Raw genomic sequence first — 27,878 nt, 5'->3', positions numbered from 1 at the left:
CCAACAACAGATAGAGGGCAAAAAGTTGGCTCATCCTGTTCACAGAAGAATCTTGGATGCCAGTACCAAGGGAATTAAGCCACAAGCAGAACGCGAGCAGGTGTGTTTCCCACATGGGAACCAAATGAGGGAAAAGAAAAAGACGCCACAGACCCTTTAAAAGAAGTTACTTTATGTACAAGTTTCACCACATGCCAAAAATATTTTCTTCTGCAAAAAAAAAAAAAAAAAAAATCTTTAAAAGAAAAAAAGCCCCAAGAGTCAAGTGAAGGAATCTTCTTCCCAAACTCCTTAAGAAAATACGCTATGTGCTTCTGTAGGCCAACGTTGCCTCTGTGGGTTGCTCCCCCCCAATTGCACTCAGAAACCTATTTACAAACCAGCGCAATCCCTGAGCCTGGAAGAAGCAGCAACGATGGCAGCAGAGACACTTGGCAAAGGGATAAAAAACTCCCAAGTACCTCTGTGCGGCAAGGGTAGGCCTGTAATACCCCACCCTCGGGTATTGGGGCAGCTAAGGAAGGGGAAGCCATCAGTGCTAGGAATGGCAGATGGCGGTGAAGTTCCTCTCCTGCTCCGTCAAAGGGGTAGCTGTAAGTCACCACAGGCCAAACAGTTCTCCCGCAACAGGCTTTGATGCTTGACTTGGAAGCAGCATGTTTCAACCCAGTGGCTTGACAGCCGTAGCTAGAAGGAGCTTTGCTCATTACGCTGTTGGAGCAGGAGGTCCGTGAAATGCATGTATGTGCAGGATCAAGGGGGCTCTTGGCTGTGAGAGATGAAGATGGTGGTGATAGTTGGAATTATTGCTCTAGTTGGGGGGGGGGAATAGAAGGAGGCACTTGGGAGGTTAGCAGGGCAGAGAGAAGTCAAGGGGTCATTTATCCAGCCCCAGCCAGTGACCAATAGCTGGGTGGCTGGCTACAGAACCACAGAGGAGTCTGAATACTTTTGCAGTCTTCCCCAAGCACAGGAGCCAGGTATGGCTGTCTAGAGGCAAGGGCCCCAAAACCAAGAGCAGCAGAACAAGGGCAAGTCATCCTGATGCTACAGAGAGTGCGCGGCTGGGGGGTATCTAGTGCCATGGAAGAGGTGGGCAGCACCGGCCAGGGTTCACAGGAATGATGCACTCAGCTCTTCCCCTCCCATGCAGAAGGTCTGGCCCTGAGAAAAACTCCCCCCTCCCCTTTGCATCTAATCAAAATGCTGGTGCAAGAGACTGGCCCTGTAAATGGGCTGGGAACCACGCATTCCCCTTCAGGGTGTGTGCATGGGAGGGACCTATGTGCAAAGCAGAGGGTCCTGCACTGTAGGACACAGGGAAACACATCTACATCTACGTCCCTGCCCTACCCCCCCCCCATTCCAAGGCCTGAGTAAAGAGCTGCTGCCTTCGGAGAAAATCCAGGTTGCTAGCTTCAGTCTGAAGAAGGAAGATGCATGGCACTCATCCCCCCCTCTCCTGCCGCAAGTGGAGAAGGGAGGGTGGGGGGGTTAAGGTCAGTCCACATCCATAAAGTCCCGACTGGATTGCTCTCTGGGGTGGGGTCCGCAGCAGGCCCCATAGTCCTCTTGCTCTCCAGAACTGGCAGTGCTCGTGGATGCAGCAGCAGCAGCAGCAAGGGGAGCAGGGTGGCGGATTTTGTCCTGGCGCTGATAGAACAGGACGTAGGCAGCTTTGGACTGCAAGTGGGAGAGAGAGAAAGACAAGTGGGAGATGGCAGGGAAGTAGTTAAGAGAAGCTTACGTGTCTGAGATGCAGATCAGAGGAAAGGGGGAGCTACAACTGGATGATGGATTCAAGTTACATCATGCAAGTGGGGAAGATGAGTCAGGACATACAGGAAGGTCCCAAGACTCAAGACACTTGAGTTACTAAAATGCTCAGTGCCACTTTGTCCAAAAAGCTGAAAGCAACCTACACTAAACTCAAAATGTAAGGATCAATGTGTTAAAGTAGATAGAGTAGCTGACTTGGGGGGAGGCTTGCATTAAAACCAGCCCCCCTTTCCTCCCCTACCCCCATAGAGCAAGTCACTCAGAGTTGTGAGGATATTGTGGGTGGAAGTGGGCACGGGTGGGGTCATGCTTAGAGATCCCCTGCTTGGAGGCTGATGTGGTACAGTTCAGGAACAACTGCTGCCCTGAGCTCTTTGAAAGAGGGGTAGGATACAAATGTGATGATACAAAAACAGTTCAACCATGCAAGAACTTCAGAATTGCCCTACAGAATGCCAAATACCTTAAAGGGAGATTCAGACTACAGGGTTTTCCTGACCTTAGGAAGCAGATTCAAAACAACAGTTTTGGCAGCAATCACTCTATGTGCCTAAATATTTGAACTGGGCCTATATTACTGCACTGGAAAAGAGCTACTGTGGCCTGAACTCAAAACATAACACTCCCCTCCCCCCCATATCCAGGGCAGGCAACTCAAAAACATTCTGTTCCTAGGCAAGCCAAATTTGCACCAAGAGCACCTAAAATCTGTAAGTTACGAATGATGTAAATTGGAAATGTTTTCATAATTGTCTAGTTTTGGACTAGTACTGGAAGGAAGACAAGGATACCGAAGTTCTCCCTGTCCACGCACAAAACTCACTGAAAACCTTATTTTGCCACATTTCTGGCTTCTGAACACATCTCTCCAGCCATAAAGGCTAGAAAGATCCTTAAACGAAGACTGAGATTCTTTGGAAGCCATGTTCTGGGCATATTATTTATTTATTTATTGCACTTTTAAACCGCCCTTTAGCAACAGGCTCTCAGGGCGGTGTACAACAGAATAAAACCACATTTAAAAGCCAGCGAATGTGGATTACAACATATAGGTATAAAAACACAATTAAAAACAGATTAAAACAAAATTAATAGAAATTACAATTAATTAACTATAAAATAAAATTAAAACTAGAATTAAAATGCCTGGGCATTTTACCATCTCCTTCGGATTCCCCCGCACAAATACATTCTATTTTTTGGAGAGGCCCAGCCCTCCGCTCCTAGTCCATGGAAAGACCAAGGCAGACAGGTCTTCATTCCTGCCTAAAGCTCTAGTACAGCCTCCACCACAAGACTTGTTCAGAATAATCTCCAAGGGATCATCTAACCCGGGGAAAGGCATTGGCATCATACTGCTTGAGAAGGAAGACTCTATAGGACAACAAAGTTCTGCCTGCTCCTAGTAAATAAAAAGCCTGGCCTATCTGGAGATGTATCATTCAGACTCTGGTCTTTTCACAGAGACACACACAGACACCATAGAGAGGGAGAGATGACAACTCCCACTAGCAAAGAGGAGGACGTTGCTATCCAAAATACTGGCCAGCAAGTGCCAAAGAGAATGAGACCATCCACGGATGTCATGCCTTACTCACCTCAATCTGGGCCTTTGAAACTGCAGAGACGCTGCTGTCATCAAAGTAAAACCATGTCCCTGTGTCTTTGTTCCGGGCAAACGTAGTGTCTAGAGGACACAAAGACCATTCAGACCCACCAAAGCACAATGTCACCTTCTGACACCCATCAAGACCTGCCTGCAAGCCACTATCGCATAAGCTTCAGGCTTATATCGGATTCTTTGGAATTCCAGGCCAGCTCATATTGCAGCAGCATAGGCACCCCTCCCCTCATAGATTATGTCACCTGTAAGGTAGGCACGTCACACAATTGCCCGATTACTTTTTGCCCCTTGTGAAACTTTTTCCCAGTCCCTTTGAAGGAGACAGAATTGTGCCTATGTGAGCCTCTGCACAAACAGCTACTTGCATGAAGCACCCAGCTCACTAGTGAAAGAATCTGTGGGGGGGGGAGGGGAGAGTACCTGCACTGCTCCTCCACCCCATGAAACCAGCTGCTAGCCCAGCCGCATATCAACTGGGCCTCCATTTCCATTTAAAATAGAACTTACATTCTTGGCCTTAATGCTTATATGAATGATTATGCTGATGATAAAAAAAACAATAGGAGCGGCACAGAGAATGAGGGTAGCATCTGCTAAAGTCTGTGAAACTACACAAGAGGGCTGGGAAGGTCTGAGTAGCTGGAGAAGGTATTTTCATTCTACACTGAGCTTCCCTCCTCAGGGACCCTATTTCTTACCCAACCTTTGTTTGCACTCAGACTTTCCTAAAAGCAGTAGTTTACTCCCAGTGTGAAATTCTGTAATAGCAGACATTTTTTTAAGCATTTATTTCTAGACTGCTCTCATGGTCAGTTCAGTTATCATGGTTTAGCGTTCTGACAGATCACATCAAAGCTTGGGTTTGCATTTTTTTTAGTGGTGCAGCCGCAAGACAGATTCAAGCTTTAGCTTCCATTCTAGATTAACCACTGTTTAGCGTGCTGTAGCTCCTGGGCTTTCCAGCATCATGTTGGAACCTAAGCTACAAATGACAACTGCATGCCCTCGCAGGAGTCTCCATTGGACTATTCTGCAATGCTCCTGTATGACAGTGAAGAAAGAGGGCTGAAGCCAGCATGACAGAGTGAGAGGCAGAGCCTTTCTCCTGTTCCACATTTGCCAAAGGTCGTCTCCGTGCAGCAGTTTGCTTGGCTGCCGAAAGATGGCACTGCGAAGTGCAGTGTGATGACAGCGTTCTGAGAGAGGCCACCGCAGCAGCATTGGCGGAAAGATGAGGGAGGCGATGGCAGGCAGCCCAGGCCAGCCGTAAAGGCACAACAGGCCATGGCAGCTCCGCAGCGTCTTGCTCTGCTGCTGCCACTACCCACCTCACCAACAACGCTGTTTCAACCACAATGGCAGAGGGCGAGGAGGAAGGAAGTGCCAGGTGGCAAGAGAGGACGGGTGCTGAGAAGCTGGCCTGGCCTGGCCTGGCCCTCTGCAGCTCACTTGGGCTGACCACCCCCTCTCCCTCATCCTCATTGTGGGAGAACATCTAAAGGGGGGATTGGGAGACAGGCAGGACTGGAGGTCCTTTGCACCTCCAACACTCGGGTGAAGGGGAGGAAAAGCAGGATTGCAAAAGATTGAAAGGATCAGCACAGGTCAGGGTTTGAAACCCTTCCCACACTCCCCCTTTCAACCTCTGATGTTGGGATTTTGATAGGTGGGCAGAGCAACCCACCTGCCAATCTTGTGACATCACAGTTGTCATGTGACTGCCATGTGGGTTGCCCCACAGGATGGGAGCCAAAGGTTTCACAGGTTAGTGAGAGGAGATTTGGCGAGATCTAGGGGCTAGACGGGTTGGCAAGCAATGCAAGCAGGGGCAGAGCCCCTGGAATTAGAAATGTTGATGCTGGATAGTGTGGCTAATAAAGGCAGATGTGCCAGCTGTAATCTCTCCATGTCAATGATATGAGAGCATGGATAACTGGCCAGGCTAATCTCAAGATTCAGACTACAATACAACTGCTAGGCTGCCAACATTGAACATCACTTACCAGTTCTTAAATCACTACACTGACTACGCCTCATTTCCAGGCACAATTCAAAGTGCTGGCAATCATCTTTTAAAGACTTAAATGGCTTGAAACCGGATATGTGAACCTGCCCTAATATTATGAGGCCTTCTTCAGGTTTCCCCCATTCTCTGAAATTACATGGGTGGTGTGCGGAAAGGGGGCTCTTTCGATGACTGTACTCCAGTTGGGGAATACTGCTTCCTCAGGAAGGTTTACCTGATGCGAAATCTAATGCAAATACCTATCTTGTATTATTTGTATAGCACGTCACCATAGGTGGTTTCAGTTGCTTTTATTGTCTCAGCAAGTTTTATTTCCTTTGTTGGGTTTCTACTTTTTTTGACACTGAGTTTTATTATTCCATTGTGTGACGTGAACCATCCTGGGAGGAGTTGTTTTTAACTGAACGGCATCATGTAAGTATTGCAAGATGATGATCATGAAGACAGTAATAATACAAATTTAAATTAAAACAGGTACATAACTTCTTTGATTTGCCTATTGCGAGTTCCAAAACTATGCAATCTGGATAAGCAAACCCCTGATTTGGAAGAGGGATCCATGAACGAAGCACAAACGTTCTTCTGATGTCCCACAAAATGGAGACCTCCTCTGATTTTGCTTCTAACCATTTCCATCCTCACCTCAAGCCCTAAGGTTCTCCTCCCGACTTCTTTTCCCTTCCCCTCAATCTCAAAAATATACATACAGTGCCCATCTCGAAGGCCCCCGTAGTGGTTTGACACAGCGATGAGGTCATATTTGTACAGCGTGGGGTCAGTGTCTTTCTGTGGCTTGATGATAAAGTCAGAGAAATCGAGGTCCCTACAGGATAGAGAGAACAATAAAGTAGCTTTTCCAGATACCCTGTTTTCTAATGACAAAGCAATGTTTGCCATGTATTTTGGGGGGCTCCTGCACTTCAGGCTGCACTTTAAGTGTTTTCATGTACACTCCCTCAGTAATCCTTTCAAGCACCCTGTAAGGTAGGCCAGTTACTTCCTGTTCATTGCTCAGGCCCACCTTGGAAATAAGCCCATAAAACTTACTAACTTTAAACTGTTTTTTACTAGCAGACTAATAAAAGAAATGCCTTCTACCAAACAGGCAGGGATGGAGCAATCTGTCCCTCTTCCTCCTCCCTCGCCCATTTGGAATTCCTGGTTGCCTATGGCTGTCAAACAAATTGTTACATGCAAGGCTGACTCAGGCTCTTAAGCCACTGGACAACAGCAGAATGCACTCTGCATTTCCTTAATGGGCTTACTGGATGGGGAACTCCACAAGGGTGTCAAGTTTCTCTCGGGAGAATTTGGTATAGGAAAAGCGCTTGAGGTGGATTATCAGGATCTCTGGTAGCGACCACAAGTCCAGCTTCTTGGTGGCCAGCTGGTGCTTTTTACACGTGGGGCAGTACCTGTGTGAAGAGGAACTGGGTGTGAGCATAGCATTTAGAACGGAAACAAAGCCATCGGCTCCGTGACTCTTCTCCACCCCACTCCATGAGAACTAGCAGTCAACCAAACACAGACCCTAAGGAGGAATTCTGAAACAGATATCTAGGGGGGAGGAGAAGAAAGGTAGTAAAAATCATTTGGTCGGAGCATCCAAAATCCTGCAGTACATACCACTTCTAAAAACTGAAAAACTCCATTCTACATTTCAAAGTAAGCCACACACTAAGTAAAAAAAGGATCAGACCTTGATATTCATAAGGAGGACTTGCACCTTCCTCCATTGGACGGATGCCATTGACTGCCAGGGACCAGAAGACTGCCATATGTGCCACTGCATGTGAAGGCATGGTGCTGATGTGCACACAGGGGGGGAGGGCTTGCCGCCCTAATCCCCCTCTCCCCGATATAACCAATATGCATAGGGATCATGCCACACAGTCCTCCACCTACAGGAGATCCCCAAAACATGCTCTCCAACCAGGCAAAGCTAAATGGTCACAGTTGTAAAGCAGATCGATTGCCACCGCCAGGTCAGAAGAGAATGTGGCCCTTGGTGCAGCAAGCAATGCCAGGAGTAAAAGGTTTTGTGCCAGATGGGAAACGGAGACAGTGCAATTCCCTTCGACGTGCTTCGTTGTCCTGTTCCCCAAGCGCAGCTCTTATGAGCTAGTACTGGAAATTCAGAGCTGTGAGCCTCCTCTAGAATTGGTCTTAGCCCAGCTGCAGCTCCTTCTCTCCCTTTATGCCTCTGGAAATAAGAGCCCCATCAGCCCCCCCCCCATAGCTCTCACCAGGGATTCTCCTCCTCCAGCGTCTCCATAGTGGTGAACAGTTCGATGCACTCCTGCAGTCTCACAGGGTTCTTCTTCAGCGTGTAGCCCATGCAGTCGTGTTTGATGTAGCCCTAAAGATGCACAGAGTCGGAGCAGATGAGCTGAGGAACCTGTAGCTCTCCAGTTGTCCTGGACTATAAAGATCCCATCATTCCTGACTGTGGGCCATGTTGGCTGGGGCTGATGGGAACTGGAGTCCAACATCTCCTGGAGAGCCAGAGGCTCCCCGTCCTTGAGCTAGAAAATGCTCACTCAAGGCAGAGAATGTTGGTGGGAGAAAAGAGAGAGGAAAGGGGTTATGGAACAGGAAGAAACCTCACACTCACCTCAGCCTCTGCCTCGTTGTAGTAACGTTTCTTCATTTCAGAGTCCCAGTCCATAGCTACGTACGGTTGGGCTGAGCCAAGGGGAGAAATTGTGGTTAGAGATACAGGAACACTGAGTCACCAACCACAGTGGGCGGGGATGGTAGCCAGGGGACACAAGCTTCTCCTCTGAGTCCCCCCCCCCGGCTTGTATTTTGAGGGGCCTGGTAGCATTCATATGCAGGAGGCTGAGTGGCCCAATTCTTGAGGTGACTTGGAGGGTGCATCAAGGGGTGGGAGGGATTTGTTTATAAAATCCCAGGCAGAAGGAACAAAAACTAACTCTGCTGCTCTATAGAGGAACACGCCAGGCCCCTACAGATGAGTCCAGAGTATAGTGCACCAGAAGGAAAGAGGCCTACCAATTAGTAACTCTTGTGCAGGGGCAGGGAACTTTTATCAGTCAAAGGGTCACAGTTGCTTCTGGGTAACCTTTTTGGGGGGGGCACATGCCAGTGGTGGGAGGGACTAAGGGCAAGACCAGGCAGAGCAATCAATGTAAAGTAAGCTAGCTTCATCATAACCACAACCTCTCTCTGTTCTACATCCAGCTAAGCAAGAGCCATTATCAGAGTTTAAGAGGCATGTTCCAACTGCAAAAAGGCACTCAAAAGAGGGTGCAGATCCGGCCTTGTGAGGGATGTGACTTCTGGAGGATGGATGGCCTGGTAGGAGTTCTAAGGGCCAGATAAAGAGATGTGAAAGGCCACATTTGGCCTGAGGTTGAGTAGGGATGGGGAACTAGTAGTAACTGCTAGAGAGGAGACTTTCTCTAATCCAGTCACTATGACAGACAGGGTGGAGGGAAATTACTCTAGCCAAAAGTTGAATTGGAAAATCTGTCCCCCTGGTCTGCTGCTTAATAAACTCCTCAGGTCACAGATCATTGGGGGTGGGGGAGTGTCAATGCTTCCTGCTGTTCTGGGGCTTAATGCCCACCTTCATCCAGTGAGGTCAGCAGGCCCACCTCCATGCCAGGCATGTAGCAAGGAAGACGGGACAGAAATGCCAAGGGTGTAACAGAAGGGCCACTGTAAATCCTTGTGATGTAGAAAAAAAAGTTGTATTTCGTTTTTAAAAAATCTAATCGACATTGTACTTGCTTGTTTCTCTATTTAAATTTTAAAAGGTACCCAGGTATTTGGAGTGTTGTGTCCAGTTCTGGGCACCATCTTTTAAGGAGGACATTGGCAAGCTAGAGTGTGTCCAGAGAAGGGAAACCAGGATGGTAGGGGAGGGGGGTGTCTGGAAACCAAGTCCTAAGAGGAGTAGCTGAAAAAATAGCTTGGGTATGTTTAGCCTGGAGGAGAGAAGATTAAGGAGAACCATGATAGCTGTCTTCAAATATCTGAAGCGCTGCCTCATAGGAGATGGGGCAAATGATTGCTCCAGAGGGCAAGGCTAGAACCAATGCCTGGAAACTGCAAGGGAGGCAGATTTGGGCCAATCATTAGGAGAGACTTCCTAATGGTAAAAACTGCTGGACAGTGGAACAGACTGCCTAGGGGTGGGCTCATGTCTGCTGGAGAGCCACCTGTCAAGGATACTGCACTCTGCTGAGGGGTTGGACTAGATGACCTCCAGACCCCATCCAACTCTATGATTCTACTTGCTAACCTTCACACCATTGCCTTTAAACTGATCATTGACCAATGACCATTGACTTCTTAGGGCTGTATCCAACCAAGTTCTACTCAGAGGAGAACCACTGAAATTAGAAGACCCAAATTAGTCATGTTTATTCATTTCAGTGAGTTTACTTTGAGAATGACTAATATTGGCTACAACCATTAGTCAACATTTCAATAGAATACTGCCTGCAAATCCAAGCCAGAGGCCTTTAAAAAAAAATAAAGCTGGGAATTTCAGAGAAAAGGCCTGGGATATCCTCTGTGTGTGTATGACCCCATCTGCACTACACATTTAAAGCATTATCATGCCACATGAAACAGTCATGGCTTCCCCCAAAGAATCCTGCTGACTGTACTTTGCTAAGGGTGCTGAGAGTTGTTAGGAGACCCCTGTTCACCTCACAGAACTACAATTCCCAGAGTTCCTTGGGAAAAGGGATTGACTGCTAAATCAACTGGGAACTATAGCTCTGTGAGAACAGGGGTTTCCTAACAACTCTCAGCATCATTAACAAACTTCAGTTCCCAAGATTCTTTGGGGGAAGCCACGACTGTTTAAAGTGGTATAAGAGTGCTTTAAAATGTATAGTGCAGATGGGCCCCCAATTTTGTTTTTATTATTGTCTAGGCTACCCATCGCTACAGTGCTGGCAGCAAGGCTCAAAAGAGAGTTCCCCAGGTATACGATGGCTGGGTCCTTGCAACAACCTGGAAGGATTCTCAAAAATCTTTGACACAAGGAGGGGCTTGCCACATTGAGCTTGCCTGGACCGGAAGAAGCAAACAGGACTCACAGTTGAAGGAAACAGTGCTGCTCTCGTCTTGGCCAGCCATCCGATCGCTGGTACCATTTGAATTGACGGGCTGGAGGCTGAAGAGCAGTTTCCGGCGCTTCTGGGGCAGGCAGCATTTGCGTTTGGCTTGGTTGGCGGTCGGAGGGCTGGGGCTAGAAGAGGGTGTCCGGGAGGACTGGGGTGGCTGGTGGGGAGCTGAGTTGGGGCTGTGCCTCCCTTCTGCACCAGCCCCTTCCTCCCCCGCAGAAGCATCCGATGGGTTTTCCTCTGTCTCCGAGCTGGGCTCTTGGCTCGTGGAGCCTTCAGCTGCCGTCTCTTCCTCTTCCTCCCCTATTACGTTTGGAGGGGAAACAGAGCAGGCAGCAACTGAATAGGAAGTCTTGTTGCCTCCCCGCTACCGCACACTGCCCTTCTCGCCGTCTCACTCACCTTCACTCAACCCATTGGGCCTCTTATTGTAGAGGTCCTCCTCCTCCACCTCCTCCTCCTCCTCCTCGCTCTGGTCATCCTCTTCCTCGGAATCAGGTTGTGTCACATAGCGGCTGCAAAAAAGAGGGAAAATGGAAAGACGCCTTTAGCATGCAGGGGGAAGCACCTTCAAGGGCATGCTCCCCCTTGGAGCAGCACTGTGTGATGAAAGGGACAGTTCTAGACAACTGTGTGATGGGCAGGATTCATGAAAAGAGTACTCGTGAGGTGAGGGACATTTTGTCAGGTGGGAGAGTCACATGGTTAGAGTGAGGATCCAGAACTACTTTGTGAAAAAAGAAATGGTTAAAAAATATTTTGGTTACATTTTTAGTTCAGCCATGAAGCAAGGGTCACTAGGTTTGTGTTCTTTAAAAAATCTGGAAGGTTGGGTGGAGTGCTTTTGTGCGCACACAGGGATTCTTTCCTCCTAGAGGAGCAAAATGCCCCTAATCATGTGTTAAGTGCTTTTTTTGTTTTTGGTAAAGGGAATATCCCTTTACCCATCTGGAGATTGTCAGGAGACATCCCTGGTACCCTGCATTGCCTGGTACAGTGGTGAACTGGGGATGAAACAGCAGGCAGTCCTTTGACTATGTAAGAGGCTCAAGCTTAGGTCTGGGCTATCCAGGAAGCCAACACAACCCACCTGCCATCTCCACAGCAGCTCTTGCATTTGCCATAGCTGTGAACACAGCGCCCCTTGAAGCCTTTTTTTGTCTTTCCCTGGCAGCAGGGCAACTGCATACAATTCTAGCCAGGTGGCCAACCCACTGGCTTCCCTGCTTTTCAGGTGAGTTCAGACCCAAACCAAAACCCCAGGTGAACTTTTATATCTTCTGATAAGCATGAAAAGGACCTGGATCACTGAACCCAAAACATTTGGGGGGGGGGAAGAGGGCCATAAGCTCAGGGATAGAGCACTTGCATTGCATGCAGAAGGTCAACCCAGATTCAAACCCTGGCATCTGCAGGCATGGCTCGGAAAAGACTGCTGCCCCAAACCCTGGAGAGTTGCCAGTCCTTGTTGAAAATACTGAGCCAGATAGGCCAACGGTCTTACCCAGTATAAAGCAGCTGCCTAGGTTCTTTCATTTCAAATTTAATCCTGTGATGCAGACCACAAGGTGTTACTGAAGCCTTTCAAAGAAGCGTTCTGCCAAAGATGCAGATCTTGAGGGACCGTAAAGGGAAAAGTGGGAAGGGTGGGGGGAAGCTAATGTGGCCTGCTCTTCATAGCAAGGTAGACAGAAACAGGAAGGGCAATTGGGCTAAGAGGAAATTGGGGGCTGGGCAGAGGTCGAGGTTGATCTGAGCCACTCACGAGAGCCGATGCAGCAGGAGCTGGTAGAGGGCGTCCCAGGAGAGCTGGTCCCGTGGCACAGATACCAGGAGCGGGTGACCAAAGAGCACCACCCCGTAGTAGGTGTCGCTGTAGTCGCGGCCCTGGGTGCGCTCCCGAAGGTATACGGGAAGCACCACAGCATCTGCTGTGGCAGGGTCCTCCAGCGTGGAGACAGACACCTCGTAACTGGAAGTATAAGGAGAGAGATCCAGGGGAGGTAGGGAGGGAACCACACACCCTCCTTGCTCTCCCCGCCAAAAAAAAGATGGGCACCCACATATGCAGAGAGTAGGCCCCACCAGGCCTCCAGATACTAATGCACGCACCTACAGCTGAAAAAATGTGGCATCATTTCAGTGTGCTACAAAGAGCCACTTCTGTCCCTACACAGAAACACCACTGCCAAGACCAGTTTCAGTGATCTCACTAACTCCTAAATGCCTTCCGTAGGGCAGCTTCGGAGCCTGGGCCCTGTTTCCACCCTCTTTGTGTACAGCAGCATGTGTCCCTGACTCCAGCCAAGATAAAATTTTATGGAGATAACGCAAAAATGCGCCCCTCCCTGAAGAGAGACCCTCCCTACTGGTGCCAAAGCAAAAGCCCCTCACACAGGCCCAGCGTGCCCAGGGCTCTGCCTCCTCTGGTCAGCCTCACTCCCTTGCCAGAGGCCTTGCTACTCTAACCCTCCTCCTGATACTCACATGAAGATGTCATCCCTGTCCAGGATGCAGCTGAGGGATTCTTCCATCTGGTAGATCTTGTAGAAGCGGTGACTGAACACATCAGCCACCATCATCTGAGAAGAGACAGACACGCAGTCAGTCACCGGAGAAAGAAGAAGTGGAAGACCCGCCTAAAAGTGCAGGGAACCAGACCACAGGCAGCACTCATTTTATCTTTTTTTTTTTAAATCAGAATTCATATACACCACTTAATCATCAAGAACATTTAAGTGGTTTACACAAAATGTACATTAAAAACTATGGATAAAATCAGATGCCGTTCCCTCTGCCCCCAAACTCACCCGCTCAGCAGGCACCCCCGTATGTTTGGATAGGGTCCGGCAGAGGTCTAGCACTTTCCCAGCCTTTGGGACAATCAGTCTGTGCTGTAAAGAAAAAAGAAAAAAAGATGGGGAGGTTCAAATTGGTATTAAGAGTCTACCTGAAACAAAGCCAAAAGCCCAAACCACAAGCAAGTTTCCATGAGATGGAAGCCATCTTCTGCACAGGAAGCCATATGACTCTGCCAAGGCTCTTCCTCTTCACAGCCAAACACCAAAGCCAGATACAAGCTAGTTCTGCCAGCTCCTCCACTGTGTGCCTTTGAAGCACCCCCCCCAAAAAAAACGACAGCTAGAAAGAATATAGGAAACTGTCATGTACAGAGTCAAACCATGGATCCCTCTAGTTCAGCACTGACAACACTGACTGGCAGCAGCTCTCCAAGATTTCATACAGGAGTCTCTCCCGGTCCCATCTGGAGATGCTGGGGATTCAGTCTGGAACCTTGTGCTTGTGAAGCATGTGCTTTGTTGGCCCTTGACCCCAAACCCCAGGACTCAGTCCTGCTTCAGATGAGCCCTAGATTAGAAGCTGCCTTATAGTGAGTCAGGCCATTGGTCCATGTAGCTCAGCACAGTCTACACTGAGTGGCAGCAGCTCTCCAGCGTTTCAGGCCAAGGACATTCTGAGCCCACCTGGAGACGTTGAGAATTGAACCTGAAACCTTCTGCATGCAAAGCAGATGCTCTGCTCACTGAGCTACAGCCCTGTTCTTCTTGCCAACCAACCTCCCCTTCTAGATAACTGGTTGGTTACCTGTTCGGGTTTCTTGCAGGGGTCCATGGATACAAAGAAAACCTCCATCACCCGGTCCTTACTGACTGGCAGGGGGGCACTGAGGTAGCAGAAGGGGTCAAAGGTCACAGAAACCTTGCCACATTCGGGGCACACCAGTGTCGACTTGAAGAGCCCATGGAAGATGTCAACAATGATGGAGTTGTTGCGGCGTTTGTGGTTGCGCCACGCTTCCTCCGCTACTTCCTAGGCGGGAGAAAAGAGCTGACGACAGGGGGGGAGTCTCTGTCCCTGCCCATTTCCCTCTGGCAAGGCATACATTACTGCCAAGGGGTTCCAAAAACTATACATACAACAAGCATACATCCATGGACCTGACTTGTAAATTAGATTTTGATCACAGAAATTGGCAGCTGAGACTTTAGAACAGCCTTTGCCAACCTGGACATTTTAGACTACAACTCCCATCAGTCTCAGGGAGCACTGGCAAGGGCTGAGGGGAGTTGTAGTTCAAAACATCCAGAGGGCACCAGGTTGGCAAAGGCTGCTTTTGAAGGCATCTCAGTGTTATTTCTACCCATAGAGGCATCCATCATTCCCCCTCCCCTCCCCTGCTCCCAAAGCTAATCTCATCCCCTCCTTTCCTCCTGCCTCTCTCATCTTTGGAGGCTTGAAAGCCCAAGGGCAACTGATTATTCAGCCTCCTCTTTGCCAGCTGCAAGGAAAAACAACAGCAGGGAGAGGGAGGTGCGATAGGCTGTACTATTAGCTATCACACATTGTTTGACAGCAGCGGAAGGCTTCAGAAATTCATTATGAACTAATTGAAATCTCTGGTGTCTTGCACAGCCAAAAGTGACTGATTTCAAAGGGCAGCCCCAGGACATCCCAGCTACTGCAGCTTATTCCCAGCAGCTCATCCTCTGTGCCAGGGGTGGGGAGCTTGTGGATCTCCAGAAGTTGCCAGACTCCCAACAGCCCCAGCTAGCATGACCAATGGCAAAGAATTATGGGAGTTGTTGTCCAGCAACCTCTGAAGGGCCACAGGCTCCCCCATGCCTGCTATCTCTGCACCGCCTCAAGCAGCCTCCAAGTCCCATCAGCTGGGAAGCCAGTGACCTGCTCCAAGAGGCTGCGTTGAGGATCCAGACGGTAAAAAAAAAGACGTGGCGCACCGAACATACTGTGGAAGCAACCGTGCAAAGAACATGGAAAGTACAGGAAGAAGCATTTAAGTTTGCCTAGATTTACTCCTAATCTGCAGCATTCATTTAAAAAACCGACTAGAGTCCAGATTTGGAATCACCAACATTCCCAACGCCCAACGCGCCCCTACTCCCTGCTCACCTCATCTGGCCTCCCTGCTGCATCTTTTAGCTCTACGTACTCTTTTTTCTTTACCCGGTTGAGGTCCTCGTGCAACCCATCAAGGAGGAAGGAGAGAAGTTCCTGGGAGTCGTGCTGCTGGTAGCCAAGGAACTGGGAGGCAAAGTGGCCCACTTTGGTCTGCACGGAAGAGGAACGCAAGATGAAGGCCTTGAGCCCCAAGAAAAGAAAAGGCGAAAGCGAGGAAAGCACAGCTCACCTTGAACATGCGAGGCACGATGGAACGGTGGTGGCCGGACCACTGTTGCTTGATGAGGTCAGCATAGGCCTCTGCAATTTCACCCTTCATGCCCAGGGGGTTACTGAAGTTGAGCTCATCCAGGTAGCGATTGTTGAGGAAATACTCGGTAAGAGGGGGCACGTTGCTGAGACACTGAAAAAGAAAGAGGGGACCATTTTCAATATAAGCTGATATTCCAGCGTCAAAGCCGTGAGCATCTTCAGCCATTCCACAACAGAACAGCAGACAGGCAATAAAAAAAAAAAGGTCTTGACATCATGAGAACCTCAGCTTCTTTGTCTCTTTTTAAAAAGCAAGTCTGTAGGTCTAAGGGTATGCAGTGAAATCTCAGAAGCTAGGATGGGGTGGCTGGAGCAGGGTTTCCTATTGTAAAAGCTGCAGAGTTTGAGTGAACCCCTCAGCCCCCCACAAAATCAAAAATAAACTGATGAAAAACAAGAAAGATACACGCAAAGCCGTAATTTTTACAGGTTGCAAAATTTTTATTTTTATAATACAGGATGCACAGCTCTGGCAAGTCTGATGGATATTCCTGGAACATGATGAAAGAAACCTGGTCGACACAATTCCTCAGCGCCACCTCCTCTAACCCATAAAACTGTCCAAGCCAATAATATTACAGATTACAGTCTCCATTATTACAAGCAAACAGAAGATGGGAACGGGTCAGAGAGGCCACGATTATATATCGGTTTAGAAAAAACAATCCCATTGGCTTGTCCCACTCACTTAAGCAAACAATTAATTCCTTTACACTAAAGTGCCAACTAGACCTTAAGTGCAAACCAATGCCCGCCCAAGAAGCCTCATCACACAAGATGTTCTTCATACAGCGGCAACAGAGGCAATTCCACCAGGTAGCCTGATGGATTTGAGGCTCCTTGGAGTGTGGGGTCAGCCAACAGATTCTGACTCTCTCTGGGACGTTCTCCTGACCAGCTCCTCTGCAAAACGGGAATCAAACAGGAGAACATGCTGCCACTGGTGTTCCCCCTCACCCCGATAATTTCTCTTAGCATTTCTATGGCACTTTGCTGAGGGACGCCCTCTGAAGCAGCTCACAGAACTCACTGTAAGAATACCATTAAAACGTTCATCAGTCTGGAGGGGGTGTGCATGCAAAAAGAAGAGTTACGTTTGGCTCCACTGTCTCAGGCATTCAAGTGTTTTAGGATGTCTTTGCCTGGCTCCCTTCCCAAGGGGAAAAATAGGTTTGGCAGCCTTACTTTAAACCTACCTTTCTGCACTTTCTGCAGCTGGTAGCCAGGAAAGAAAAACAAAGTAGCACTGGGAGTATGAGGGAGATAGTGGAAGAATACTTTTGGTGGATTGCCTCAGTAGCAATAACAGTGGTCCCTCAGTTTAGCAGTCACCCTAATTCCAGGATCTAACTAGCCACCCAGAGCCAAGGATCTCTCCAACAGACTTGGTTCCCAGCCACCCACTCCTCACCCCTCTACTGGAGGCCAATCCTAAGTCTTTCCGGAAGGCAGCACCAAGACTTGATATTCTATGGCCCACTTGCGGGCAGACGTGCAACTGCAACAGCAGCGCATGCTGCTGGTAAAACCCTCCTTCCGGCTTGGCGTTGAACCTTCCACAGCAACGCATTTGGCACCATGCATTTTTATTTTTATTTCCTATGTTCATATCCTGGCTTTCCTACAAGGATCTCAGGGGAGCATCCATTGTTTTCTCTCCCTGCCCCCATTTTATTCTCACAACAATCCTGTGTAGTTGGTTAGGCTGAGAGACAACCACAAATCCAATATCACCCAGGGAGCTTCATGGCCAAGTAGGGGATTTGAACCAGTCCAGCACTCTTTACCACTACACCACCCTGGCTCTCAGATGTGCCTGCTACAGCTCACATCCCATACCTTTTCCTTCTTCACTGAGCACATAGTTAAAATAAGGAATTTGCTCCCACAGGAGGCAATGATGGCCACCAACCTGGATGGCTTTAAAAGAGGCTTAACCACATACAGGCAGGATAAGGCTACAAATAGATGCTAGCCCTGATAGCTATGTTCTGCCTCCATGGTAGGAGCTAATATTCTTCCGAACACCAGTTGCAGGAGGGGAGAGTGCTTGTGCGTTCAGGTCCTGCTTGCAGGCTTCCCATAGGGGCATTTGGCTGGCCACTGTGAAAGCAGGACACTGGACGAGATGGACCACTGGCCTGGTCCAACAGGCTCCTATGTTCTTACCTGCAAAGCAGAGTTCATGAAGCAGGTGTTGCCTAGATTGGTAAGGCCACAGACCCCTGGCTGGCCCCGGTACAATTCCTCATCCTCGATGGAGTTCTTCCTGAGGGGAAAAAAAAGGGAAGCTGTGAAAAAGAGGAGCCGAAAGAATGAGGCCTGGCTATCTACTGGGGCAGGGGGCAACTAGAAAACAGCCATGCCCCCAGCCTCCCACAGCTCAGGCTCAATCAGTACCCAAGATGCAGCTGCCTCTCAGACGGGGGCAGATTCTGAAAGTGCAGAGGAGAACCAACCCCCACTTTGGAGCTGTGCAGATACCACAACAAGATACTCACATGATATGTGGCCTAGAGCTGGGCCACGTGCCATCCTTACTCCTGGTCTCCATTATCACCACCTGGCAGGAGTGTGTGCACAAATGGGGAGGCAGGAGGAGCAAAGGGGGCAAAAAACAAAAGGCAAGGTTGGATTAACTGCAGGGTACACGGGCAAGTGTCCATGGCTCACAGTAGAAGTTGCCATTCCTCCAGCTGAACACAGTTGGGAACTAAAGCCAAGGAACAAAACCACTGTGCCAAATGCTGACAAACACATCTCAACACACTCGTATACACTTTGGAGTGGTTTAACCAACTCTAACGCAGTCTTAAACAAAAAAAGCCGTGAAACTGTGGGTGATGTGCTAATGCAGGTGTCTATCTGAAGGCAACCTGTTTACCAAAACAAAACAACCTGTGCCTGCTTAGGCTTATCTCCCACCATCATTTCTCTTTTTTTTCTTGATGGCAGGAGCAGCAACCGGGCTAGGGCTGGTTTTAAGTCGGACCCGCATGCGCTGGACTCTTCTCAGCCCATTATTCGCATTCAGTGGGGGAAAGAAGGTGGCAATTCAGCATTAAAAGCATATGAGAGTCTTGGGGGCAGGGGTGAGGCAGAGACCTGGGTGAAGGAAAGATCAGCCCAAACATACCCGAAGAAGATCTCTTGCCCTGTTTTCTTCCTCCCCACCCTTCTGCTCTCCCATTCCTACTCATTTTACTTCCTATCATTTTTCCTAGTTTTGAGTCAATGTGAGGATTTCTGTACAAATGAGTGCATGGAAGGGCTGGGAGAGCATTTGCTCTGAAGATACGGCTGCCAACAAGGTCATCCCGCCCAGGCAAAAGCTTCTGCTTTCACAATGGAACTTCGTCTCCCCTTCCCCCCCCCAAATCTGCTCTAGATGGTTGGGGGCCCCAGAGGTGTGGGGCCCTGTCAACTCAACCCCTTTAAATGGACATGTCAGGGATGGATCCTGGGATCTTCTGTATGTAAAACAGCCCTAGGCTCTGGCTACGTAGCGTTACCTGCCCTGAACTGAGGCAGGCATCCAGCACAGTCATTTGCAAGTTTCGGAGCCTCTCACAGGAGCCATCAGCATTTTTCACCCAGAGCCTCGTCTCATCTTCAAGTGGAACGGAGAACAGGCGCCGCGCTTCCTTCAGCACCATTTCTGGGGGGGGGGGGGGGAAGCAAATATTTATGTAGAAAAAAAATCATACCCTGCCCTTCCAATTCACCTGCATTGCTCAGGGCAGCTTACAGCAATTAAATGCAAAACAATCCCTTAAAAATCAAACTAACAGCTTTAAAAATTGGCTGGGCAGATATAATGAAGGCCCATCATGTAAAAGTCAGCTGCCTGGCAATACACAGCCTTGCCGGAACCACTTTTTGATCATTTGGAGAAACACAGTAAGAAAGGGGGCCAAAACAGATCTCACAAGGAAGAGCAGAGGAGGAGAACTAGTAGCCCTCTAGATATTTGCTGGACTCCAACTCCCATCAGCCCTAGCCAGTAGAGTCAGTGGTCAGGGATGATGGGAACTGGAGTCCAAACAACATCTGAAAGGCAACAGTTTCCCCATACCACAGTCTGGGCATACCTCTCCTCTCAACCAAATATGCCACAGCCATGTATGGGAGATGATAAAGGCCTCTCCAATACACCTTAGACCAGTGGTTCCCAACCTTTATGAGCACGGGACCCCCTTTATAAGCTGAAAAATGTTTGTGACCCCCTCCCCCCAGGGAGGCAGGCTGGCTGCCAGGAAGGAAGGGGGAAAGCAGCCTTTCTTTGCAGGCTTGCTTCTTTTTGCTTCACAAAAAGCCCTCTCCTCTCGTTCTGAGTAATGGCATGATCAGCAGCGGCAGTGCAAGGAGACGGGAATCAGTGATAGTAATCCCCTCTTCTTCCTGGTGGCTCCACCCTCAGCCTCCTTTGGCATCTGCCACGTATTTTATAGGCAGATGCCTGCCCTTAGTGCGCCTGAAAGATGCTCTGGCGCTTCAGCAAAAGGCCTCCCCTCTCGTTTGGACCAAGGGGGAGGTGTCATCTGCAGCGGCAGTGGAAAGCAGACAGTGTCGAGGAAGTGAAGCCTTTTTTAAAAAATTAATAAATAATTCATTTCTTTACTGTTCACGGCCCCCTCTGGATGACTTCACGGCCCCCCTGGGAGTCCCGGCCCCCAGGTTGGGAACCACTGCCTTAAGACTCCTGGGCCTTATTCCTCCTTCCCACACCCAACCCTAAACTAATCTTAAGAATCTGGTCCTTACCAATAACATCCATTCGGCTAAACTGGACCATGACAGGGTTGTCCATGTCACTGTGCTGGCAGAGGTGCAGTTCCACTAGGTAAACCTCCACCTTCTGCATGCTAGGAAGGTCTACTACCTGAGAAGGAAGAATCAGAACATTGGTCAATAAGCAACAAGGTACCATTAGAAGGGGGGGAAAGTGGGAGAACTTGGCACTGGAGCAATGCATATCTTCTCTGCCAACATCAAGGGAGTCTAAGGGACTTCAATTGTTCTGAGCAGTGTGGAATATGTTGTTGTCACAGAATCTGCTATGGCAGCAATACATTTAAACATGAAAACCACCGTTCTCCGCAAAGAGCAAGTTTCTAGCCCTCATGGTTGTGGAGCACAAAAAAGAGACTGAAACAATATGGGTAGTTTCAGCTAAAGGTTTAATAAAACTTTATACCCCAGAAGTAATGTTGCATTCACTGTTCCAGTTGAAATATGCACAGGCCTGCAGCTTTTCACTTCTCCTCTTAATGAAAGGGGAGTTAAAGTGGAGAGAGAGAGAGAGAGAGAGAGCGCTGCTGCTGCTTGGAAAAGAAACAAGCAGAGTGCTTGTCAGGATGATGGGCTGCACCAGAGAATATTAATGCCGGGATTAGTATACATGAAGTGGGAAGTCCTCTGGTAGTCTCACTTCTGCCTCAACAGGCCAGTCATTATTCTCTCAGCCTCCACTTCCCCACTGCAATATAATAGAACTGCCCTCCCTTTCAGGGCTGTGGTAAAGATTGCCAAGAGAACACATATGAAGAAGTTTGACAGCGTTTCTAGAGCACAGGGGTCGCCAGCCTTTTTGGCCCTATCAGCACATTTGCAAACTAGAAGAAGTGCTGAGAGGACCAAACATATGCAAACTCCCCAGCTATAAACACCCATCCCCACCCTGAAATTGCCCTGTGTTGGGCTTGGGCTTGCAAAGGCCTTCTGCTTGCTAATGAAGGCTTCTTTCAAGCCTAATTTCAGCAGGGGAGTGGACTCTCCATGTGCCAGGACACACGTGCCCCTGCAGGCACCACACTGGCGATCCACAATGTAGCACATTTCAAGTTAAGAAATGTTTTGTTATTCTTCCACAGAAGTCAGTGGCCATCACTGACAGGAGGAGGGGACTTTCAGAGAAAGACTGACAGCCTCCCCTCAGATCCCCGCCGTCCCTGGCTCTTAGTACAACCTAATGGCAAACCAGCCTATATTGTATACTAGCCAGTGCTGGTCATTACGATGGCTGGAACGCAAGCTGAGAATGAGGGATTCTGCATTGGAAGCAACCTGGGCAAGGGGTGGAGATGTAATCCACTACAAGATGCCTGTCAGTGAGAGCCCAGTCATCAGCCTCCCAGCACTGAGGCTCAGTTTACTCTTAACCTCAAAGTGCGTTGACAAGGACTTTTCTCCAGAACAGTGAATAGCAACCACTCCTGTACACAGGCAAAAATAAAGGGTGCACTCAGGGATACCACTGGTGTGGGGACTATGCCAGTTCCTCTACTCATGGTGATCCTCCAGCAACCCTCTTTCCACTGGAATCAAGAGAAGCTCTTATCTACACAGTTTAGCCAGGATTCCATTTCTTGATCCTGCTAGGGTGCAAATGAATAGATGGATTCACACAAACATGTAACAGCAGCAGCAAGTTTGACCTTTCATTCCTCTATCTACTGCATGGTCTGCCCAGTGCACTTCACTTCAAACACATCAATGGTGGGCTGTGTGGTGTGGAAAGTTCCATCTCCCCTCCTTTCATTCCCTCCCATTTGTTACAGTGGGATATGCCACAGTGCCAAAGCTCCAAGGCAGGGCTGGGGGAACCTGTGGCCCTGCAGATGTTGCTGGCATCCATCAGGTCTACCCAGCACAACCAATGGTCAGGGATGCTAGGAGTCCAATAACATCAGGACCACTACAGATTTCCTATAATTTCTGTCTCTCTCAACTGCAAACTTCTCACCTTGCGTTCAATAGCCGGCTGGTCATGCTCAATGCCATACCAGCTCACCAGCTTGTTCCAGACTTCCTCTGGCACCAGAACGTATTCCTCATGCTCCACCAGCCTATCCTTCAACCGGCACAACTCCAAATCTGGGAGGAAGGAAGAGGGCTTGAAATCAAAGAGGACCTTTCCCCTGCACAGAAGCCTGAAGCTCTACAGGAAGAGTTGCCCAGCCAGTTTTAGCGCTAGGAGAAAGGAGCCAATGTTCTTCATCAGCAGAACTCCCTGCTGCAAGATAGGTAAGCTGTTTCCTAACTTCTGACATTCATCTCCTTCTGTGAGATGGCAACTGAACCAAAGTCCCAGCTCTGGTTCAGCCAGCTTGGTGTAGTGGCAATGAGTTTGGGCTTGGACTGGGGAGACCCTGGTTCCAGTCCCTATTTTGCAGTGAAGCTCAATAGGCATCTTTGGGTCTGTCATTGTGTCTTAGCCCAATCTACCCCATAGGGTTGTTGTCTGGATAAAATTAGTGCCATCCTGAGCTCTTTGGAGGGATGGGATAAAAATGAAATAATGTCTGTTTTAATATCACCACCATCCCAAGAACTTATATCAAGAGAAGAATCTCAAAATAAAATAAATAATAGGACAAAGAAAGCTGTACCTTCAAAGAGCTCAGAGTTGTTGATCCGTCCAGGGAACGAGCTGGAGTTCTGATCTCCAGATTCCACATATGCTTTCCATTGCTTGTACCAGTGATTCTCCAACAAATACCTGGGTGAGGAAGCAAGGAGATCAAATCCAGCACCAGATCAGTATGTGCAAAGAGGAGCAGCAAGCAACTCTTCTCCCCCCATCTTCCACCCTGAACAGGATCAGGACCAAGGCTTCTTCCACCAGGAAAGTCTAGATACAAGGCACGTTACCCACTGTGCCAAAAACTTTATAATTCTGCTTGCAGCTTATATATCCAGATTCCTGAGAATCCCCTCTATTTTGGTTTTAAGACCAACTTTCTAGTCCTCATGACTACAGAAAAGGTGAAGACCACATTAGCTAAAGGCTCAGATAAGAAGCAGGAAGACAAGGATGGGAAGTCACAGCAAAATACTTTTTTCAACTCTCTGTAGATTCCTATCAGATGCTCTTGGAGATCACTGATTCATAGGGTCGCCATAAGTCGTAGTCGACTTGGAGGCACATAACAACAAAATAGCTTCCTATCATAGACTCAGCACAAAAGTATCCATGAGCTAATATTCAAAGATCTTCCCTTCTCTCCCCCTCCTCCAAACTATGGCAGTAAAGATGGGCAACGTTGTCACTGCTTTGACTGAAGGCAAACAGGGATGCACTGAAGAAATTAGAAATAAATTCTAAGTCTGTCAACTAAAGGTACGTAGTTAATTAAACACCTTAAGCCAAACTACTGTTCAGCTGTAAATATACTGTATCTGTATATTACCAGCACTTCAATCTATGTGCCTTGTTGAGATACTGAAAGAAGAGCAAATTAATTTTTGCATATTAAATTGTAAATTGCCACTCACTGTTAGAAAGAAAGGCCCTCAACTCACAGGGCCACAGATTTAACCAGTTGTTCTTGCATGAAGTATCAACTTAAACTACAAATTTACCAGGCAAGCCACCACTGTTCAGTCTCAATCCCACAATCTGCAACTACTGGATAAAAACTACCATTTCTTACAGTGACAGGGCACCTGTGGCCTTCCACACATTGCTCAACTCTCAATTGCTCATCACCCCAGATAGTATAGCCAATGGTCAAGGTTAATTAGAATTTGAACCTAGCAAGCCCATCTTACAGGGTTGTTGTGTAAGAATTAGACTGCCATCCTACACCCATCAACCTTGGAGTAAGCTCCAGTAAACTCAGTGGGACTTCCTCCTGAGTAGACACACAGAGGATTATGATGTTACTCAGATAATGTATATGAAGCACTTGGGACATTTCTAAATAATAATCTTCCAATTAAATGAATTAAATCTTGCAGCCTCAATTATATGCATAATTTATTCTTACATTCAGCTTGCAGGTGTGGATTGTCTGCAAAAGTCAGTTTTAATTTTCTGCCTGGCAGTAAACCAAGATCCCTGCCCATAATCCCTTTCATTGCTAACCAACAGCCAGGATCCCTGGGGGGGGGGTACATTCCACCCTCAAGGTGGTTTACATCGTCAGCTCAGGCCATGAAATATGTGTCCTCATCCTAAAAAACAGTTTCCTCTCATAGTGCCCTGGGGCACTGTAGTAAGAATGATCCAGCCTCAGAAGTCTGGGAAAGGGAGCAGGCTGTCCTTGTGCAGGCTGCCATCACCTTGAATCCAGTCACACCAAAGGGCAAAGAGCAATCTGACAGCAACAGGGCCTCCACCTGGCCTCTCATCTCTGGTACTTGACACTAACCACTAGTAGCACAAAGAGATCTGTGGAACCTCAAAGACCAATAAATATATTGTGGTGTAAGCCAGGCTTGTAAATACTCACTGGCAACAGGCACGAATTGTCTCCAAACCACTAGAGGTTTCTTGAAGACTGGATAAGACTGGATTCTTCCCATCCACCTAACCTTTCAGGCAAAGAATACCATAAAAATTATGGGGTGTGTGGACGTTTTTCCCCTGGATTTTTTTCCAGGCCTTCACATCTCTATGCAGGGAACTTTGTTCTAGCGCAAGTACACTCACTGCAACCATCATTTTGATGTTGTGTGCAGGAATCTGCAGACTGGGTATATGGAGGGGGCAGTTAACAGGAGTGCTTTCCGACTCTCTTTGCTGGTTGTAATATCACACTGCTCATCTGTTGAGCGCAGCACTGGGCAGCTCTTCCATCCCAGCAGGCTCTGTGGGGCCAGGAGGAAAGAGAGGGGGTGAGAAGAGGGCCCCAAAGGCAAGAACTCAATGGCTCCTTCTTCAGGCTGGTGCTTGCAGAGGCCTCACTCAGGGTCTCATGGTTGGAAGTGATCTCTCCTCACTCCTAGCCATGGCTCAGCATCCAGTAGCAACAGATCACTCCCAGAGGCCCACCCAGAGGCCCTGCCTCACAGTGTTTAGGAGCTACACAATCTGGTAAGACTTGTATCATTCACATTCCTGAAGGCTTTTTCCCACAGGGAAGAGATACAACAGATGAAAGTATGCTTTCCAGTTAGACAAAACTCTTTAGTCCAATGAAGGGCTCTATATAACTAAAAAGCCTGCTAAGTCTTACACAGTCTCCCTTCCCCTTATCCCCGACTTCCTAGCCTACTGACCAGATTGATGAAGACCGTGACTTAGTCATGCAACATTTTTAATGATGACAGGAAGTCCCATGTCCTTCTCAGGCAGGGGAACCCAGTGCACCGAGCATCCCTCAGGGCTTCCCATCACACCTGGCCAAATGTTGGGATGGAAAGGGCAGAGCAACTAGTTCAGGCCAGTTCAACACCCTGTCCTTGGTGAGGGTCTTTAACAGGTTCTAAGGGAACTACACCTTGACCATCACTCTCACTTGCTGCCATGCAAGGCTGGCTCCTCCCACTGGCTAAAAGAGCACTGGTATGTCATGAGAAGGAAATTCAACTGGGGACCAAACTGGATCTGTGCAACCAATAGCTGCAACGACAACTTGTCTTAGCACGCAGTGTGAGATGGGAGCAGAGGGGAGAAACAGTAGAGGAGCCTATGTAGAGTGGAGGGCACAAAAAAGAAGTCAGACAGCTAAATAGCCATGCAAAAGAGACAAGACACAGCAATGCTACTAAAATGAGGTTTGCCTTGGAGGCAGGCAGCTAAGAAGCAAAAACTTCCTTTCACTTCGACAGCTACCCCAGAGACTATTAGAAGCCACTACTACAAGGGAAAATGGCCATGGAACCAAACCCACAACATGTCTATAGTAACTCACTCATCTTCAGAATTAAGGATACCTTAATAAAAAAAAAGCAGGGCTCCTGTGCTTAAGAGCTGCACAAGGAAAAAAAATTAGTAGCCCTCTAACACTATCTCAATGCCAGACAAAGCTACACCTATTAAAACTGTTTATGTCATAGACACAGGAGTTGAGGGGGGCCGGGATCATCAAAGCCACCTCAATAAACCTACTACACTAGCAAAACTAAGAAAAAGGGAGTGATTTTCAATCCAGTATTTAGAGATATCTGAATGTTACAGCAAGTCACACACCTTTTGACAAGTCTTTAGGAATGAGAAGCCTATTTTAACAGCGTGGCTGCCAATCAGGAAATGCACAGATGCAGTTGGAGTGTCTACCAAAGTACAGGAAGCACAGAAAGGAACAAGAAGGAAGGGCTGAAATAACCAAACTCAAGAAAATGCCAAGCTGATTCAGAGTAGCTGGCCCCTCCCAGGCTCACAATAGCAAGAAATTCTATATTTTCATTCCAGAAGTGAACGTGTATTGCTAGCAATATTAGAAATGTGCTAACTTCCACCAGAAATGAAGGAGTAAAAAATGGATCTACATCTAAATCCTCCGAATTGTGTGTGTTACTAAATTGTCCTAAATTACAGTTACTAAATTATAATTCCTATGAGGTTCACTAGATCTTGCACCCTAGAAAGGACATGCACAGAAGACTGCAGGCAGCCTGATACCACTGAGACTACAGAGTGAACTTCCCAGTAAATTAGATTACAAATTCCTCAAAACAAAGACTTTGTCTTTTCGCTGATATTACTCAACAAACCGTCAAGTACATTAAAGGCCATACTGAAACTATCTACAACAGAACCAAAGACCTTGTCTTACCATAGAGAAAAAAGTTTTATTGTTTTCATTTTTTTAAAGTGTGTGTACTTTGCTCGGTACAGATCAGTTACCCCTCAACCATTTCCACCCACGTTCTCCCTGATCAGAACTGGGGGGAAGGAGGGGAGGGGAGTCATGTGAACCCTCACCCCACCTTCATTTCCAGTGCACGCTTGTGAATTGGGATTAGCGGCGGCATCTACGGAACTCCGGAAAGGAAGCAATTACTCTGGATGATACAAGAACCGACTCCAAGGAGATATCCCCTCACAGCGCACTCCTCGCCTGTCCGCCCCCCAAGCAGCCTTCAGCACAGCTCCAATGCTCCTTTCCTATTGCCCCCCCATCCTCCTTTTTCCCACATAACCCCCCCAACCCCGATCCCCGCCAGCCTCCCTTCACTTACCATTTCTCTCCCGCGCGCAACGGCCGCTCCCGCCCAAGCTGGCCAGGGCCCTCCCCCTCTACCTGCCGCCTCTGGGCCTCGAGCCCCGGGAGCCCCGGCTCCGCAGCCATCTCCTACCACCCCTCCTCCGACAGCCCGGAAACGAGAAGCGGAGACACCTTATTTCCCATTCCCGGCTCTC

The 27,878-nt window shown here is 48.3% G+C and overlaps 1 protein-coding gene across 1 annotated transcript; it reads right to left on the bottom strand.

Moving 5' to 3' along the window:
* Positions 1–155: 155 nt before the first annotated feature.
* Positions 156–27,878, bottom strand: USP11 (ubiquitin specific peptidase 11). The gene is made up of 21 exons (XM_061614427.1): positions 27,698–27,878; positions 23,179–23,288; positions 22,533–22,663; positions 20,552–20,669; positions 19,300–19,445; positions 18,289–18,350; positions 17,957–18,056; positions 15,705–15,878; positions 15,467–15,625; positions 14,141–14,365; positions 13,345–13,428; positions 13,022–13,116; positions 12,300–12,506; positions 10,937–11,049; positions 10,508–10,837; positions 8,044–8,114; positions 7,676–7,788; positions 6,695–6,844; positions 6,137–6,252; positions 3,378–3,466; positions 156–1,683 (listed from the first exon to the last, which is right to left on the bottom strand). Exons 1-21 carry the CDS (start codon positions 27,805–27,807, stop codon positions 1,501–1,503), a joined length of 2,886 nt encoding a protein of 961 aa, XP_061470411.1. The 5' UTR covers positions 27,808–27,878; the 3' UTR covers positions 156–1,500.

Source organism: Rhineura floridana, chromosome 3 (assembly GCF_030035675.1).
Source record: "Rhineura floridana isolate rRhiFlo1 chromosome 3, rRhiFlo1.hap2, whole genome shotgun sequence".
In the NCBI taxonomy this organism is placed as follows: Eukaryota; Metazoa; Chordata; class Lepidosauria; order Squamata; family Rhineuridae; genus Rhineura; species Rhineura floridana.
This window is presented reverse-complemented; position numbering and strand designations above follow the sequence as displayed.

What these genes read in the sequence shown, in the direction of transcription:
- USP11 (XM_061614427.1), bottom strand. Translation starts at nt 27,807, where the DNA reads ATGGCTGCGGAGCCGGGGCTCCCGGGGCTCGAGGCCCAGAGGCGGCAG. An exon ending in CCTGCCTCAGTTCAGGGCAG is followed by an intron (nt 18,351 to 19,299) that starts GTAACGCTACGT and finishes CACTCCTGCCAG; the next exon opens with GTGGTGATAATGGAGACCAG. An exon ending in CGGGGGTGCCTGCTGAGCGG is followed by an intron (nt 13,117 to 13,344) that starts GTGAGTTTGGGG and finishes GTCTCTTCTCAG; the next exon opens with ATGATGGTGGCTGATGTGTT.